Here is a 13,399-nt window from a genome sequence, read left to right as displayed (position 1 = left end):
AAGTGCTTGAATGTGAGATACCCGCTACCCATTTTGAATAAAACCAAAATATTGCGGTACTTTTCTCAAAATATATCAAAATAATATACCACAAAGTACTAAATACATACCAACTGATGTATTTGGTATATTAATATGACACTACAATCAATATACACTATAGAGTGCAAAATATACCAGATTGTCATTCAAAGCACAAAAGACCCCTAGAAAGTAGGCTTGTTGCCCATAGAAAAGAATTTCTTCGATAATTATACCCGCTACCCATAGGGTAGAAGGCTATTATAACTCTGTGTCGGCAGGAAATGTATGTAACAGGTAGAAGGAGGCATCTCCGACCCTATAAAGTATATATATTCTTGATCAGCATCAATTGCCGAGACGATCTAGCCATGTCCGTATGTCCGTGTGAACACCTAGATCTCAGAGACTATAAGACTGCTATAATTTATTTTCGACAGCATTTGTTATGTTTGCACGCAGATTAAGTGTGTTTCCAATTTTTGTCACGCCCACTTCCGCCCCCGCAAATTGACACAGCTCGAATAACAAGCGTAATTTTAAGGCTAAAGTCTTTGTGATTCCTGAAATTTGGTTGCGATCAGATAAAAACAAGTAAGAAAGCTACAGTCGAGTGTGCTCGACTGTGAGATTAATTATAGCTCTTATTGTCTCTGTTACATATATTTCTGCCGACACACCTTATGGGTAGCGGGTATAGAAAGATTAGTGAAATTCCTTAAAGTTCGCATAAATGCACTTTATTTTTTGATCAATCATTTTTCAAATACTGAAGTAGTTGTAGTTTTTGAGCTCAAAAGTTTTTTGCTTTTAATTTTTGTTGTGAAATGTATTTGATAAAGTTGGCTTTTTACAATTTTAGAAATTGAGAAACGAACAAATTAAACACTATTTCATAAGAGTTATACATAATATTTACTAGATTTTCGAGAAAATTTTATAAATTTTCGTAACTTCAAATTGAAGCTCAGCAACGTCGAATAAATAGCGGCATTCACATTTTATAAAGAAATTTATAGTATGAGCGCACGAAATAGATTGACTTTATCAAATTTGGTAGATACTGCACGTTGTAACAGAATGGCGACGCCGCTATCATCACACAAAACCGGAGCTAGGCAACGAGCAAACGGAGGCGATGGCGATGGAGGCAACGTCATCTTAAAGGCATCGTCTACAGCTGCTTGTCGGATACCTGCATCTGGGCGTCAGGAGAAGTCTAATATTGCATCAACGCTACGTGCTGCTAGCATTCGTAATAAGGCATCTGGTGAAAAAGTAGTCAGTCCCCGTAAAGGAAAAGCTTCAGTAAATGGCGATAAAAAGTTCTCCGATAGACTAGCTACGATCGGTGCTTCAAAACAATCAGATCGCATGTGGCCAACTCGAAAGACTGCTGTAGGCGCTGCCATAGTAATAAAAGATAAATTAGAAGAAGTCCAAAATAATGGTAGAATAGACGATGAGCCAGCCACTATCATCATGCTTGACACTGGAATTCAAACTGATGAGGCGGAAATAATGAATCGTGACCTACTCGTCGGGGATATTAAGCTCTTGATGCCCTCGACACAAATTACCAGAAAAATTGACAAGACGCGCCGCGAAAGTCCAAATAAATGTAAGCGCGAATCAAAGCGTAAATTTGATTCCCATGAGCGCGATGAGGAACAGCATTTGGACGAACTGAAGGAGTATATGGAACGCACATGTATAACAAAACGTGCTCCCAAGAAGCCATCCTCGATTTTACCTCACTTTGAGTCAGCGCAATACTGTAATGTATTCAAATCTATGGATGAATTTTTTACTCGTGAAATTCCTAAAACTGAGTCCATAACAAATATACAGGATCGAATTAAACGGAAGGAGGAAGAACTTATGAGCATGTTTGATGGTGTGGATGTGCAGAAAGCGGAAGCTGAGTCGGAATCTGAAGCCGAATAAATACAAATATGTAAACAAAAATAAATAAATACATATTACATTTAATTTCTATGTAGTCGAGCAATTACATTTGAATTAAGCGCCGATTTGTGTTCTTGTTATCGATAGCAGCGCATTCCATTTGTACACACTGAATGGGTGTGTACGCACTGTTTGTTACTCCGCTTGCCGGTTATTTGACATATTTGATAAATATTATTTTACGACGGACTAACCGGCCCATTTAATGTCAACATCAATATACGGGGAGTCTTGAGACTCCTTGACACACACAGTAACTATTGCTGTGCGCTTCTAAAACACAGGAAAACTTAAATTACTACAACATCTACGACACGACTACATCTACAAAGAAGCAGCGGCAGCCGGTCGGTGAGTAAGTTGCACATCTGGTTAATAATGACATGAATCACATGCTTACGTCTGCGTTCAACAGAAAATGACGCTGAAAGTAACAAAGTTGGCACTTTCAAGTCGCCTAATTGTCTTGGCTGTGCAACTGGTGTCCAACTGGGTGGTGCCCGATCATAAGCCGGATGTTTTTCGTATGCCTCTGCCACCAGAAGGCTATACAAAAAGGTCCTCTGCCCTGGCTGGACAAGCTGATTGTGGGCTGCTTGAATGGACTACGCCACTGGGATGGAGAATACTTTTTTGCATATTGCCAACAATTTATACACTTACGAGAATACGCTGGCCTTCTATCCACTGTATCCAACCATGGTGCGCTACATTGCAATGGCTTGCCAGAGTTTATATGTGCCATTGTCGATGCAATCGCTAACGCTGGTCGTAGGCGTGGCATTAAATGTGTGGCTCTTCTGTGAGGCGGCTAACCTGCTGTATCAGCTGACACAACGAATGTTCAATGACTTGAACAAGAGCTGGAATGCAGCGTTAATATTTTGCTTCAATCCGGCAAGTATTTTCTTCAGTGCCGTCTACTCAGAGTCATGCTTTGCGTACACCAGCTTTTTCCTGATGCTCGAGTGTGTGAAGCCACATCAGAAGTTCAACTATATTCGTATCGGCGTCAGTCTATCGGCTTGTATTATGTGTCGCTCCAACGGCCTGATTGCCTTAGGATTCCCACTCTACTTCTTCCTTCGCCACGTGCTGCTGACAGCAAACGCGAAGCGGTGTCGTCAAGTTTTCAAAATGACATTGGCTGTGATTGTGCCGCTTATCATCCTGCACGCTTACTATTTCTACATCTATCGGCTATATTGCATACCCAGCGTTAAAGTTAATATTCCTCAACATGTCCAGGAATACGCCAGCGAACGTAATTACCTGCTCGCGGGTCGAGGACCCGAAGGATCGCCATGGTGCCAATACACCTTACCTTTCCCCTACAACTATGTGCAATCAAACTATTGGGATGTTGGCTTCTTGCGCTACTACCAGTGGAGTCAGCTGCCTAATTTCATTTTGGCGCTGCCCATGCTACTCTTCATGAACTGGCATTGTTGTGATTATTTGTGGTCATTTGCCACCAGGAAGTGGGCACCTACCGTAAGCTGGCGGGATGTGCTGAAAGTTCAAAAGACGCTACCATTTGTGCTTCACGGCGCATTTTTAACGTTGGTGTGTGCCCTGTTCGTTCACATTCAGGTGTCGACGCGCTTACTGGCATCAGCAACGCCCATTTTCTATTGGTTTGCTGCAGATCATATGCCGCGATCACTGGATCAGCTGAAGTTTCGCACAAAAGCTGGTGCTCTCTTCTTTTGGTGTACCGTATACTGTGCATGTGGTACTGTCCTTTTCAGCAATAATTATCCCTGGACTTGAACTTGACTACGATGGGCGTAATGTTGCCAAAGAGACTGTATTAGGTTTGGATTAGTACGTAATTATTTTAGATGCGTTGCACGCAATAATGTTGACCACCAAATAACGAAGCAATACCAATTTAATGCGAATAAAAATTCAACAAAAATAAAACACCTTTGAAAATATACTTTTGTGCTCACATTGCTCAATTATTTGCTATCGGATGCAACAGTATCATTCGCATTTCATTTGCGACCAATTTTGTAAACCAAAATATTTTATATGATTAAGAAAAATTATATCATAGTAATGCTGACCACCAAAAATATCAAAGCAATGCCAAGAAAATATAAAACGAATAAACGCGTTTGAAAATATTATTTTGCGCTCACACTTATCGATAAGTCACAAGCAGTGCCGTCTACTGGTATAATCGTTTAGTTGTCACCACTAATTTAGGCAAAACAAAGAATATTTACGATTGGATTCATTGAAAATTAAATAAAAACAAAGCAGCATGGAGCAGCTATCGGGTGTTATGATAATTATCATAATTGGCGGCGGTGTGCTGACCTGTGTAATGCTCTTCATTTTCGCCAAGCGCCAGATAATGCGTTTCACTCTGCGTAGTCGTCGAGGTCCACATGTGGCCGTGGGAACCGATGCTAAAAAGGGACTGCGTCGCGAGATTGAGCGCCGTTTGGATTGCATACAGAAAATAGCACAGGAACCAAAGCTGCTGTGGACAGATACGGACAAGTACATTGTGCAGCCGGAGCAAGAATCCAACCTGCCACCATACTATTATCGCATGAAGGCAGTGGACGATGTCAAATTGCTGGAGTCTGAGATTGCGCGTGCCGACGGAAGCAGCCGTCATGCCCACGAGAGTCTACGTGCATTTCTGTTGACAACGCTGTCTGTCACATTGAATGGCACTGGGCAGCGAATAATACATCAGTTCTGCGACACTTATGAGCATGCCAGACACGATCCCAATGAGTTTGGTAAGGATGAATATGAGGCATATCATCATTTGCTACTGAAGTTGATGGAAGCGTAAGTGTGTAGCTGCAGCTATTCCTACTACCGTATACATGTGACTCTCACTCTTCTTTTACACACAGTGCCAAACAGTTGAAGAATTATAATTCAAGAAAGGCGTCACCTGCTCGAACACCACGTAAACAGAAAATGCACTCTCTACTGGATCCAGCTCGTTTGCGTCCACCGCCTGCAGTGGAACCACCAAGCAACGAGTTGGCAGCCGGTCAACATGCCAAAGTCAATATGACGCTGGGGCTGCAGGGCGATGAATTGGTGGCTGCAGAGTTGGCCACCAATCCATTGCATTTGCAAGCTCCTGCCGAACGAGATCTCATCATTCGTAATCGCATAAAGACGCCAACGCTGGATGACATTGATGTGGATGGCACCGATCAACAGCAGGGGAGCGATACGGCTGCCAGCAATACTGACAATGAAATAATGAGCATTTCGTCTGTTCAGTTTCAACGTAACTCCAGTGTAGTTTAATTGTGTAATTTTAAGTGTACTTTATGCTACATAAATTATTTAATTTTAACGATTTCACTTCTTGCATTTAGAGTCTTTCCCCTTCTCGGCTTTTCGCTTCTTTTCATCTTCGGAACACTTGTCCATCATTTGAGAGAAAATAACTAAATCTAAGAGGCGACATGAGTATCCAGTCTCGTTATCATACCAGCTTATCAGTTTTACAAAATTATCGTTTAGCGATATAGACGCTTTGGCGTCAAAAACGGAAGCAAAACGCGATCCATTGAAGTCGCTCGACACCACTTCGTCCTCTGTGTATCCCAGTATATTCTCCATTTCATCCTTTGCAGCTGCTTTAATAACCTCTTTGATTTGATCCATCTTAGCTGCACAGCCCAGACGACATGTTAAATCCACGACAGAAACATTTGGGACAGGAACTCGAAAAGCCATGCCAGTTAGTTTACCATTTAGATCGGGAATCACTTTACCAACAGCCTTGGCGGCGCCTGTGCTGGCGGGAATTATGTTCACCATGCCACTTCGACCATCACGCCAGGCTTTTCTACTGGAACCATCAAGTATCAGCTGCGTGGCCGTGCACGCATGAACTGTCGTCATAAGACCTTCGACAATTTCGAAATTTTCGTGCACAACCTTGGCAATTGGGGCGAGACAATTGGTTGTGCAAGATGCATTCGATATAACCTTCATCTCAGGCTTGTATTTGTCCAGATTAACGCCGCAAACAAACATAGGTGCATCGGCGGATGGAGCCGATATAACAACTTTTTTGGCACCGGCATCCAGATGATCCTGGCACGCTTTGATAGTGGTAAATCGTCCCGTGCACTCGACAACAGTGTGCACACCCTTTTCTGTCCAGCAGAGTTTCTTTGGGTCCGCCTCAAAGGTCACTTGCATTTTCTTACCATTTATCACCAACTGATCGCCTTCAAGTGAAATCTTCTGATTGAAAATACCATGAACGGAGTCATATCGCAGCATATAGGCCATGTATTTGGGATCCATGGCTGGATCATTTACTGCGACCACCTGAACGTCCTTTCGCCGAAGAGCCTCACGCAAAAATATGCGGCCAATGCGTCCAAAACCGTTAATACCAATACCAGACATTCTCAACAATTTGAAATAACACAACCAAATATATAATTGATGCCAATAAAAGATTAGTAAATAATACCAATTTAGGTCCACTTTTATACAAATATGCAAATCTTTGTTGTTCGAAAAAAACGAGAAATTTAAATCGAACGTTTCAACTTGTCAAATAAAATAATAGTAGTGAACAGTTTATATTTTTGACATGTAATATTACTACAGAAAAGTTAGGGTTACTTCAGAAAATAAACCTTCTCAAAAAATAAACCTGTAACTGCGGAGTTATCAAAATTTGCTCAATTCGTATCGTTGGCATACTATAATAAACCACCCATTAATTAATCTGTTGAATTGTCAATTAATAATCATGGGTTTTAAAAAGGCAACAAACGTATTGATTTGATCTTAAAGCTAGTAATTCTCTTCTTAATTCAAAAAAAATGTAATCAAAATAGAAATATGTAGATCTCAGAAAAGTTGCGAGTTGAACTGTCGTGTCATTAAAAACTTCTTTATAATTATTTTATAAACAGTTATTTTTATTGACTTGTCTACTGAATGAACTATCAACGTACAGCCCAAACGGTAAACGGAACGGACATCATGATTTATGAAATTTGGCATGATTATGAAATTTGATCATCATAATTTAGATAAAAAGCTTTTGTTATTTTATTCCCGCTGCTAATAAGATAGTAAGAAATGTATTTGACATGCAGAACGAGTCATCTTCGATCCCATAAAGTATACGAGTATATATTTTATTCGGAAAATCGAATGGCAAGTCTAATTTGAAGCTGGAGCCGCGGTTTTTAGTACATAAGAACAAGGTAGGTTTACAATTCCTGAAAATTTGGTTGCGATCAGATAAAAATTGTAAAAGTTATTTAAGAAATAATTTCATATGGTAAAAACGGCGGTTGCAGTCGGATCATACATACATTAAACAAGTAAGAAAGCTACAGTCGAGAGTGCTCGACTGTGAGATACCTGCTACCCATTGTGAATAAAAGCAAAACAGTGCGGCATTATTCTTAAAATAGACCAAAATAATATACCGCAATATACCGTATTGACATATGTAGTACTAAATTCAAAATATACCAGATTGTCAGCCAAAGCAACTAGACCCTAGCGTTTTTGCCCATAAAAAAGAATTTCTTAAACTTTGACAATTTTTATCGGATCGCAGCCAAATTTGTAGGAATCACAAAGAGTACAGTTATTATTGTATAAAATAAAATTTGGCTTTCTTACTCGTTTTCGAAATGAAATAGACACTTTGCCTTAAAAAATCCATATAAGAAATGTATGCATGTTATTATGTACATACATACATATGTATATGTCTATAGTTATGACTTGGTTCGAACAAGAAGATTACGGAAATGACAAGGCCAGAAGCACAGCTTCGGATTATAATTAGGCAATTGTGATAGCTAAATTTACCATGTAACACGAAACAAAACATTCGGCGCACGATTTATTTTAAAAGAGTATTGTCCGACCAGAAGCCATAACCGACGTTGACCTGAGAGGAGTAGAAGATATCAAATAAAAGATGTGTTCGTTAAAATAATCAAAAAATTTAAAGCAAGTCAAGTAGCGGAAAAGTTGTTACATACAATTGAAAATAAAAAAATTCAAAATAAATGAAAGTGTCATCCAGCACTTGTGATATGTTTACTGCGGAGACTTTCTTGCATCAATAAAACCGGAATATAAGGAATATAAATGTATACTCATTGGGGAGTCTATGGGTCGTATGAGTAATAAAGGTAGATTGCAGGATTAACATGTTTTGTTGGACGTTTCTGAGTGATACTCTTATTGTCTACGCATAATTAACTAGCAGACAAAAAGAGCAAATGCAAAAATGATTTGCATAAATAGTATAGATGGGGTATATCAACTATAAACTAAGACAAGAGATTGCGCAAATTGTAACGAATTGAAGCAAGTGTAAAGGGAATGTGATATTCGCTGTTGATGCAAGCGAAATCAACTTTTGGTAAAAATTCTTTTTGCTGAGCCATCGTAGTTGGGAGTTGTTGGCTGGTTGGTTTTATTGCTTATAAATCAATCGACTGCTGCCAGCTGGCTGGTTTGGCAGGCTGGCAAGTCATGGGCTAAGTATTCCAACAAAATGCAAATGCGAATCCACAGGACTCAGAACACAGAACACAACACATCACAACTGAGCACAACACAACACATGAAAATCAGCTGCGGCTGTGCCCAGGGCGTCATTACTCACCTTTGTCTGTTTCGTTACCGTTGCCGCTGCCGTTGCCGTTGCCTTTGCGCCCCTTCCAGCATTTGGCTCCCTTTTGCATAGCTGATGGCCGGAAAGTATGGCATTTTTTATGGCATTCCCTGGGGCCACATGGTTGAAGAGATCAAGAGGTTCGGATTTTGGGTTGAGGCACTTTCGCCCAGAATACTTGACTTACCATTTGCTCTTATGACGCCTTGCATTGACATTTAAATTGAAGTTTTGCGTGCTCCATTAAATGTGCTGGCCAAATGCATATTTGTAAATGGAAGTGTTCAACTTCAGTGCGATTGCTTTACATAGTCGTAGAAGTTTGTCAACCTTTGAAGCAATTCTTTGCAACATTTTAAATGAATGCAACATGTTGCCAAGCACTCGGTAAAAACGACGCCCACACAGCTCAAAGTCTCACGCTGACGCTCTCTCTCTCTCTCTGGTTTATTTTAACTGTTGCTCTCCTGGCCATGTCCTGTGGTGACTGTGGTGAATTAAGTAGTACCCGGACCAGGCAAATGGGGCCGCTGATTACGAAATTGTTTGGAGTTAGGCAGCGTGTGCGGAGTTGTTGTCCATATTATATTCATATTTGTATATTGAAACCGCATTCTATTTCAGTTTGCTGGGTCTGTTGCTGATCATAAACTCTGGCTAAATGGAAATTGAAACCGATGGCAACAGACGAGTCAAGACAGAACACTCACTTGGTATTTCCCTTTGGTTTTCTTGAACCAAAACCAAAACCAACACGGAAACGGAAATTCATTGCAAGTGGCAGTCAGGCGACTTTGTTATTGTTTTGTAGCTCTTTTTTCTTTGTCGTTTGTTTATTTTCTCAATTTGCTGTTTTGCTGTTGCTTCTTCGACTGTGGAAATTTATGCGCAAAACTTTAAAATTGAAACTGCACGGACAGCCAAAAGTTTTGCATTTAAAAATTTTATTCGAAATTCTGCAATAATACATAAAACCTAATGACAAGGTTAAATGCAGCGAACTTTTTATGTGTTTTCGAATGTTATTGGCAAAGTTTCAGATTGAACAGTGTCAAGGTGCTGTCAATTATAAATGGCGAAAGCCGGACAATACTAATTTCTCATCAAATAGTTTCAAGAACTTTTTTACTATACATAAAAACATATATATTTATATAGGTAACTGTCATTTCATTAGACTCCGTGTGGAATTTACTTCAATTTTTTTCCTCTTAACAAAATTTTTATTTATACAAAAGAAAGTTAAAAGTGATTCAATCAATATGATAGTAAAATAAAAATGTATCCTTTTGCAGGATAATCATTCCAAGCAACCCGTATTGGACCCTTTTCTATTATCCCCGCTCAATTTGATTTGCAAACTGTGATTTAAATTACGTTCGTTTTGTTTGTTTCCAAAAAGAAGAATGAGTTCAGAATAAAATATAACTTTCTTCTAAAAGCGTATAACATATCATCCTAACTTTATTTATAATTATTGATATCAAATTCAGTTTAGATTCAATGATAACAATAAAAAATAATAATAACAATTCATAAGAAAATAATAATAATATAATGGTAAGGCTTATAAAAATAATTTTATTCACGCTTTTCATTTCAAGTAGGTCTAAAATAATTTTCCAATCCAATGCCTTGAATTTAAGCTCAGTCATTTTCGTATCATTAAATGGGACTCAAGGGTGTCTTAACATTAAATTTATGCACCACTTGTTGTGGCTATATAAATAAGCAAACGCATAAATAGTGGCACTTTAAGAGTCCATAACATTAAAGTCATGCCCAAAGAACATAAGCCGGATGGCACCAGCAAGAGCATTAGCGGAATTGCGTTGCTATTTAAGTTGTCAGCAAAATTCGTTACATCCTTTAACAATGGCGAATTGTTTTTGGCAAGCGGGTGACAACAGCATTACCAGCTGTCAACAGGAAGCTATCGTATTTGCTTCAAATAAGTATGTACATACACATCTGCTCAAGTAGTGTCATAATTTTATATATGTATAACGATATTTTCCATAAGCTGCACAGCGTAAGAGCGAACGATGAATTTGTTCAGGATAAACTCGTTGCGCACGATTACGATTACGATGACGATAATAAGCTGTAAAGTCAATGCATAATGCATAAGCAGTAGAAGCAGCAGCAACAGCATCTGGCATGCTGTGCCACATCAGGCAGCATCAATTATTAGCAGTTTTGCCAAAAAATTCAAATGCAGCCTTGAGATGGAGATGGAGATAAAGATGCAGATGCAGAAACTACAGACTACAAATTGAATTGTCAGACACACAGGCAGGCGCACAGTTGGAACCATGCTGAAACACAAAGGGAGTAACTGCATCCAGAGGGTCTCCAACTGACAGCTAATTGTGCGCTCAAGCGTAGGCATCGGCATGGTTACGAAATTAAATCAAAAGACCTATACAACCAGCGACCCACTTCCAACCTCCTGGCCCATTCTTTGGTTGCTATTCCCTTGCACTGTTTTTTTTTTGTTTGCTACAAGGAACAGAAACTGGCATTCATTTTACGAGCAGTGCAGACAAAATGGCACTAAAAACCAGCAGGTAATAACAAACGACTAGATCATGTACAATAAATCATTTGAATGGTAGCTACAAATGTGCAAAAGCATAAATAAATGATTTCTAAAATTCTAGTTTCAGAATGAAGTGTACTGCAATGAAAAACTTAATTCAATGTTCTTGCTGAAATGAATATTTATTTTAAGACATAGTATTTTGGATGCCCTGTTGTTACTCTTCAAGTATTCTCTCCTAACACTGTTTTATTATTATATACAAAATGCTAATTTTGGTATATTGATATACTATCACATTCAAAATATACTATAGATTACAAAATATACCAAAGTCGAGAGCCAGAGCCGTGTTTTTCAATACCCAATTATTATTTTAAATAAATTCTACAATTTTTAACCATAAAGTCAGAAAGACTGTTGTAATTTTTGGTACATAGTATGTACTACTATTAAAAATCGTATCTCTAAGTATAAAAATGATTGAAATCTTCCCTGCCAAAAATGTTTCATTAGAGGGTATTAAGTGAATATCTAAGAGTAAGTTTTACGGTTACCAAATCAATGGCTTCAGTTCGAGTTAGAAAATACCGCTTCATTCTCACACTCGTGACATCTGTTCGAATAAAGAGAGCGTTTTATGGCATGATATAAGCAATTTGATAAGTAATTTTCCCTTTTGCAAACTTTTTCAAGTTGTCAGCTTATGAAAAGGGTTGGCAATAAACAAATTTAAAGCTGCTTCACAACGCTTTACTTGGAGTGCGGCAATTAGCAGGTGTATACGTTGCTTATTTATGAGCTGGTCATTTGAGAAATTGCTCGAAATTGAAATGCAGTAAGGAGAAGAGCAATTAATTCAGCTTGAGGTGAAGCAACCGCAGCCATAACATTGATAAATGTAGAAAGTAATGGGTATAAAGCTGTAGGGGTCGTCCATGTCGATCTGTAGCTACGGCATTGCAGCTCGATAAATGTGGCACATTACGTGTCCTCGCTAAGGGTAAACTTTATAAGACTGCGTATACGTAATGTCACAAGAGCCAAATGTCATGAAATTTCATTACGGTTCGAGTGCAGCAACTAAATGTTGAGCACTGAGTTAAACTGTCAGCTAAACCAATTACATTTGCACGCCACTGACAACAGCAACAATAATGTCAACAGCAGCAGCAGCAGCAGAAGCAGAAGCAGCAGCAACAATATTGCACGGAAACGGAAGCCGCAGCAGCAACAACGCTTGAAAAATGGCCACACTGAGGAAACGTTGTTGAAAAACAGTAAAAACACAAGCAGACACACGCTTTCACTGGCGAAACACTGTAATGAGCTGCAACTGAGAAGTTAAAGTGATTTATTCAATTCCAGACAACATTGAGCGAATAAACAACTTGGCACGAAAAAATAAAAATGAGAAAAAGGACGCTCAAGTGATTGACCCTAACAAGCGCCAAACTCCAAACAGTTGTCCGCCTGTCAAAAACTCATTTATTATTTAAATATTATCAGGCCAAAAAATTATAAATGAACAAAAAGAGAAAGGAAGAGAGCCTGCTGCTCATTTGAAAAGTTTTTTTTGTTTTTTTTTTTTGTTAGAGGGCAGCTGTCAACTTGAATGTGGCATAAAGGACGATGCCACCAAGGTGGCAAAGCCGCGGACACTTGACGCACTTTGCTTGTGTATTGTGTATTGCTTGAATGCGTGTGTTGTACGGGTCGGGGATGCGGGTGTATATACATACATACATATGTATATATATATGGGTCTGTGTATTAAATTACAGTTGGGCACAACACTGAAAGGCATACAAAACTTTTTAAATTTTTATCAAAATTATTATAAAGCAGTGGAACAAACACAACACGACGCACTGACAGTCTGAATGAATTATGGATCCAATTTTAAAAACTGAGTTGATCTCTGAAACTTCTCGTGCTTTTTATACAACAAACCAGCATGATAATCGTATTCATATTTTCTTAAAGTGTCAAGTAATCTTTTGATTTCTAGAGAGCTAATAATACAAAGCTGCTTTCAAATCAAAGCAAAAGTAGTTTAATGAAATTGAAGTTTGTCCATAGTTAGAGACGTCAAGTGAATAACACTAAATTTTTTTTCAAGACGTTTTTTGAATTTACATTAGAAAGTACACAACGACATCTTACAACAATTTTAAAATTATTATAGGATTTAAAAAATTTAAGTT

General features: G+C 38.6%; 4 protein-coding genes across 4 annotated transcripts; 3 read left to right on the top strand and 1 right to left on the bottom strand.

Moving 5' to 3' along the window:
- The first annotated feature begins 869 nt into the window (after window positions 1-869).
- On the top strand, window positions 870-2,052 carry LOC132790909 (uncharacterized). The gene has a single exon (XM_060799668.1). It carries the CDS (start codon window positions 1,042-1,044, stop codon window positions 1,966-1,968), a length of 927 nt encoding a protein of 308 aa, XP_060655651.1. The 5' UTR covers window positions 870-1,041; the 3' UTR covers window positions 1,969-2,052.
- Window positions 2,053-2,118: 66 nt separating this feature from the next.
- On the top strand, window positions 2,119-3,948 carry LOC132790905 (GPI mannosyltransferase 2). Its single transcript, XM_060799663.1, is given in 4 exon segments — window positions 2,119-2,340; window positions 2,405-2,557; window positions 2,559-2,618; window positions 2,620-3,948. Coding segments are annotated over 3 exon segments (1,353 nt in total). The 5' UTR covers window positions 2,119-2,340; window positions 2,405-2,407; the 3' UTR covers window positions 3,763-3,948.
- A 221-nt stretch (window positions 3,949-4,169) lies between these two features.
- LOC132790908 (protein C1orf43 homolog) lies at window positions 4,170-5,329 on the top strand. Its single transcript, XM_060799667.1, has 2 exons — window positions 4,170-4,803; window positions 4,872-5,329. The coding sequence occupies exons 1-2, from the start codon at window positions 4,262-4,264 to the stop codon at window positions 5,278-5,280; spliced, it is 951 nt and encodes a 316-aa protein (XP_060655650.1). The 5' UTR covers window positions 4,170-4,261; the 3' UTR covers window positions 5,281-5,329.
- On the bottom strand, window positions 5,248-6,570 carry LOC132790906 (glyceraldehyde-3-phosphate dehydrogenase). The gene has a single exon (XM_060799664.1). It carries the CDS (start codon window positions 6,397-6,399, stop codon window positions 5,335-5,337), a length of 1,065 nt encoding a protein of 354 aa, XP_060655647.1. The 5' UTR covers window positions 6,400-6,570; the 3' UTR covers window positions 5,248-5,334.
- Between the last annotated feature and the right edge of the window lie 6,829 nt (window positions 6,571-13,399).

This window comes from Drosophila nasuta, chromosome 3 (assembly GCF_023558535.2).
Source record: "Drosophila nasuta strain 15112-1781.00 chromosome 3, ASM2355853v1, whole genome shotgun sequence".
Lineage (NCBI taxonomy): Eukaryota > Metazoa > Arthropoda > Insecta > Diptera > Drosophilidae > Drosophila > Drosophila nasuta.
This window is presented reverse-complemented; position numbering and strand designations above follow the sequence as displayed.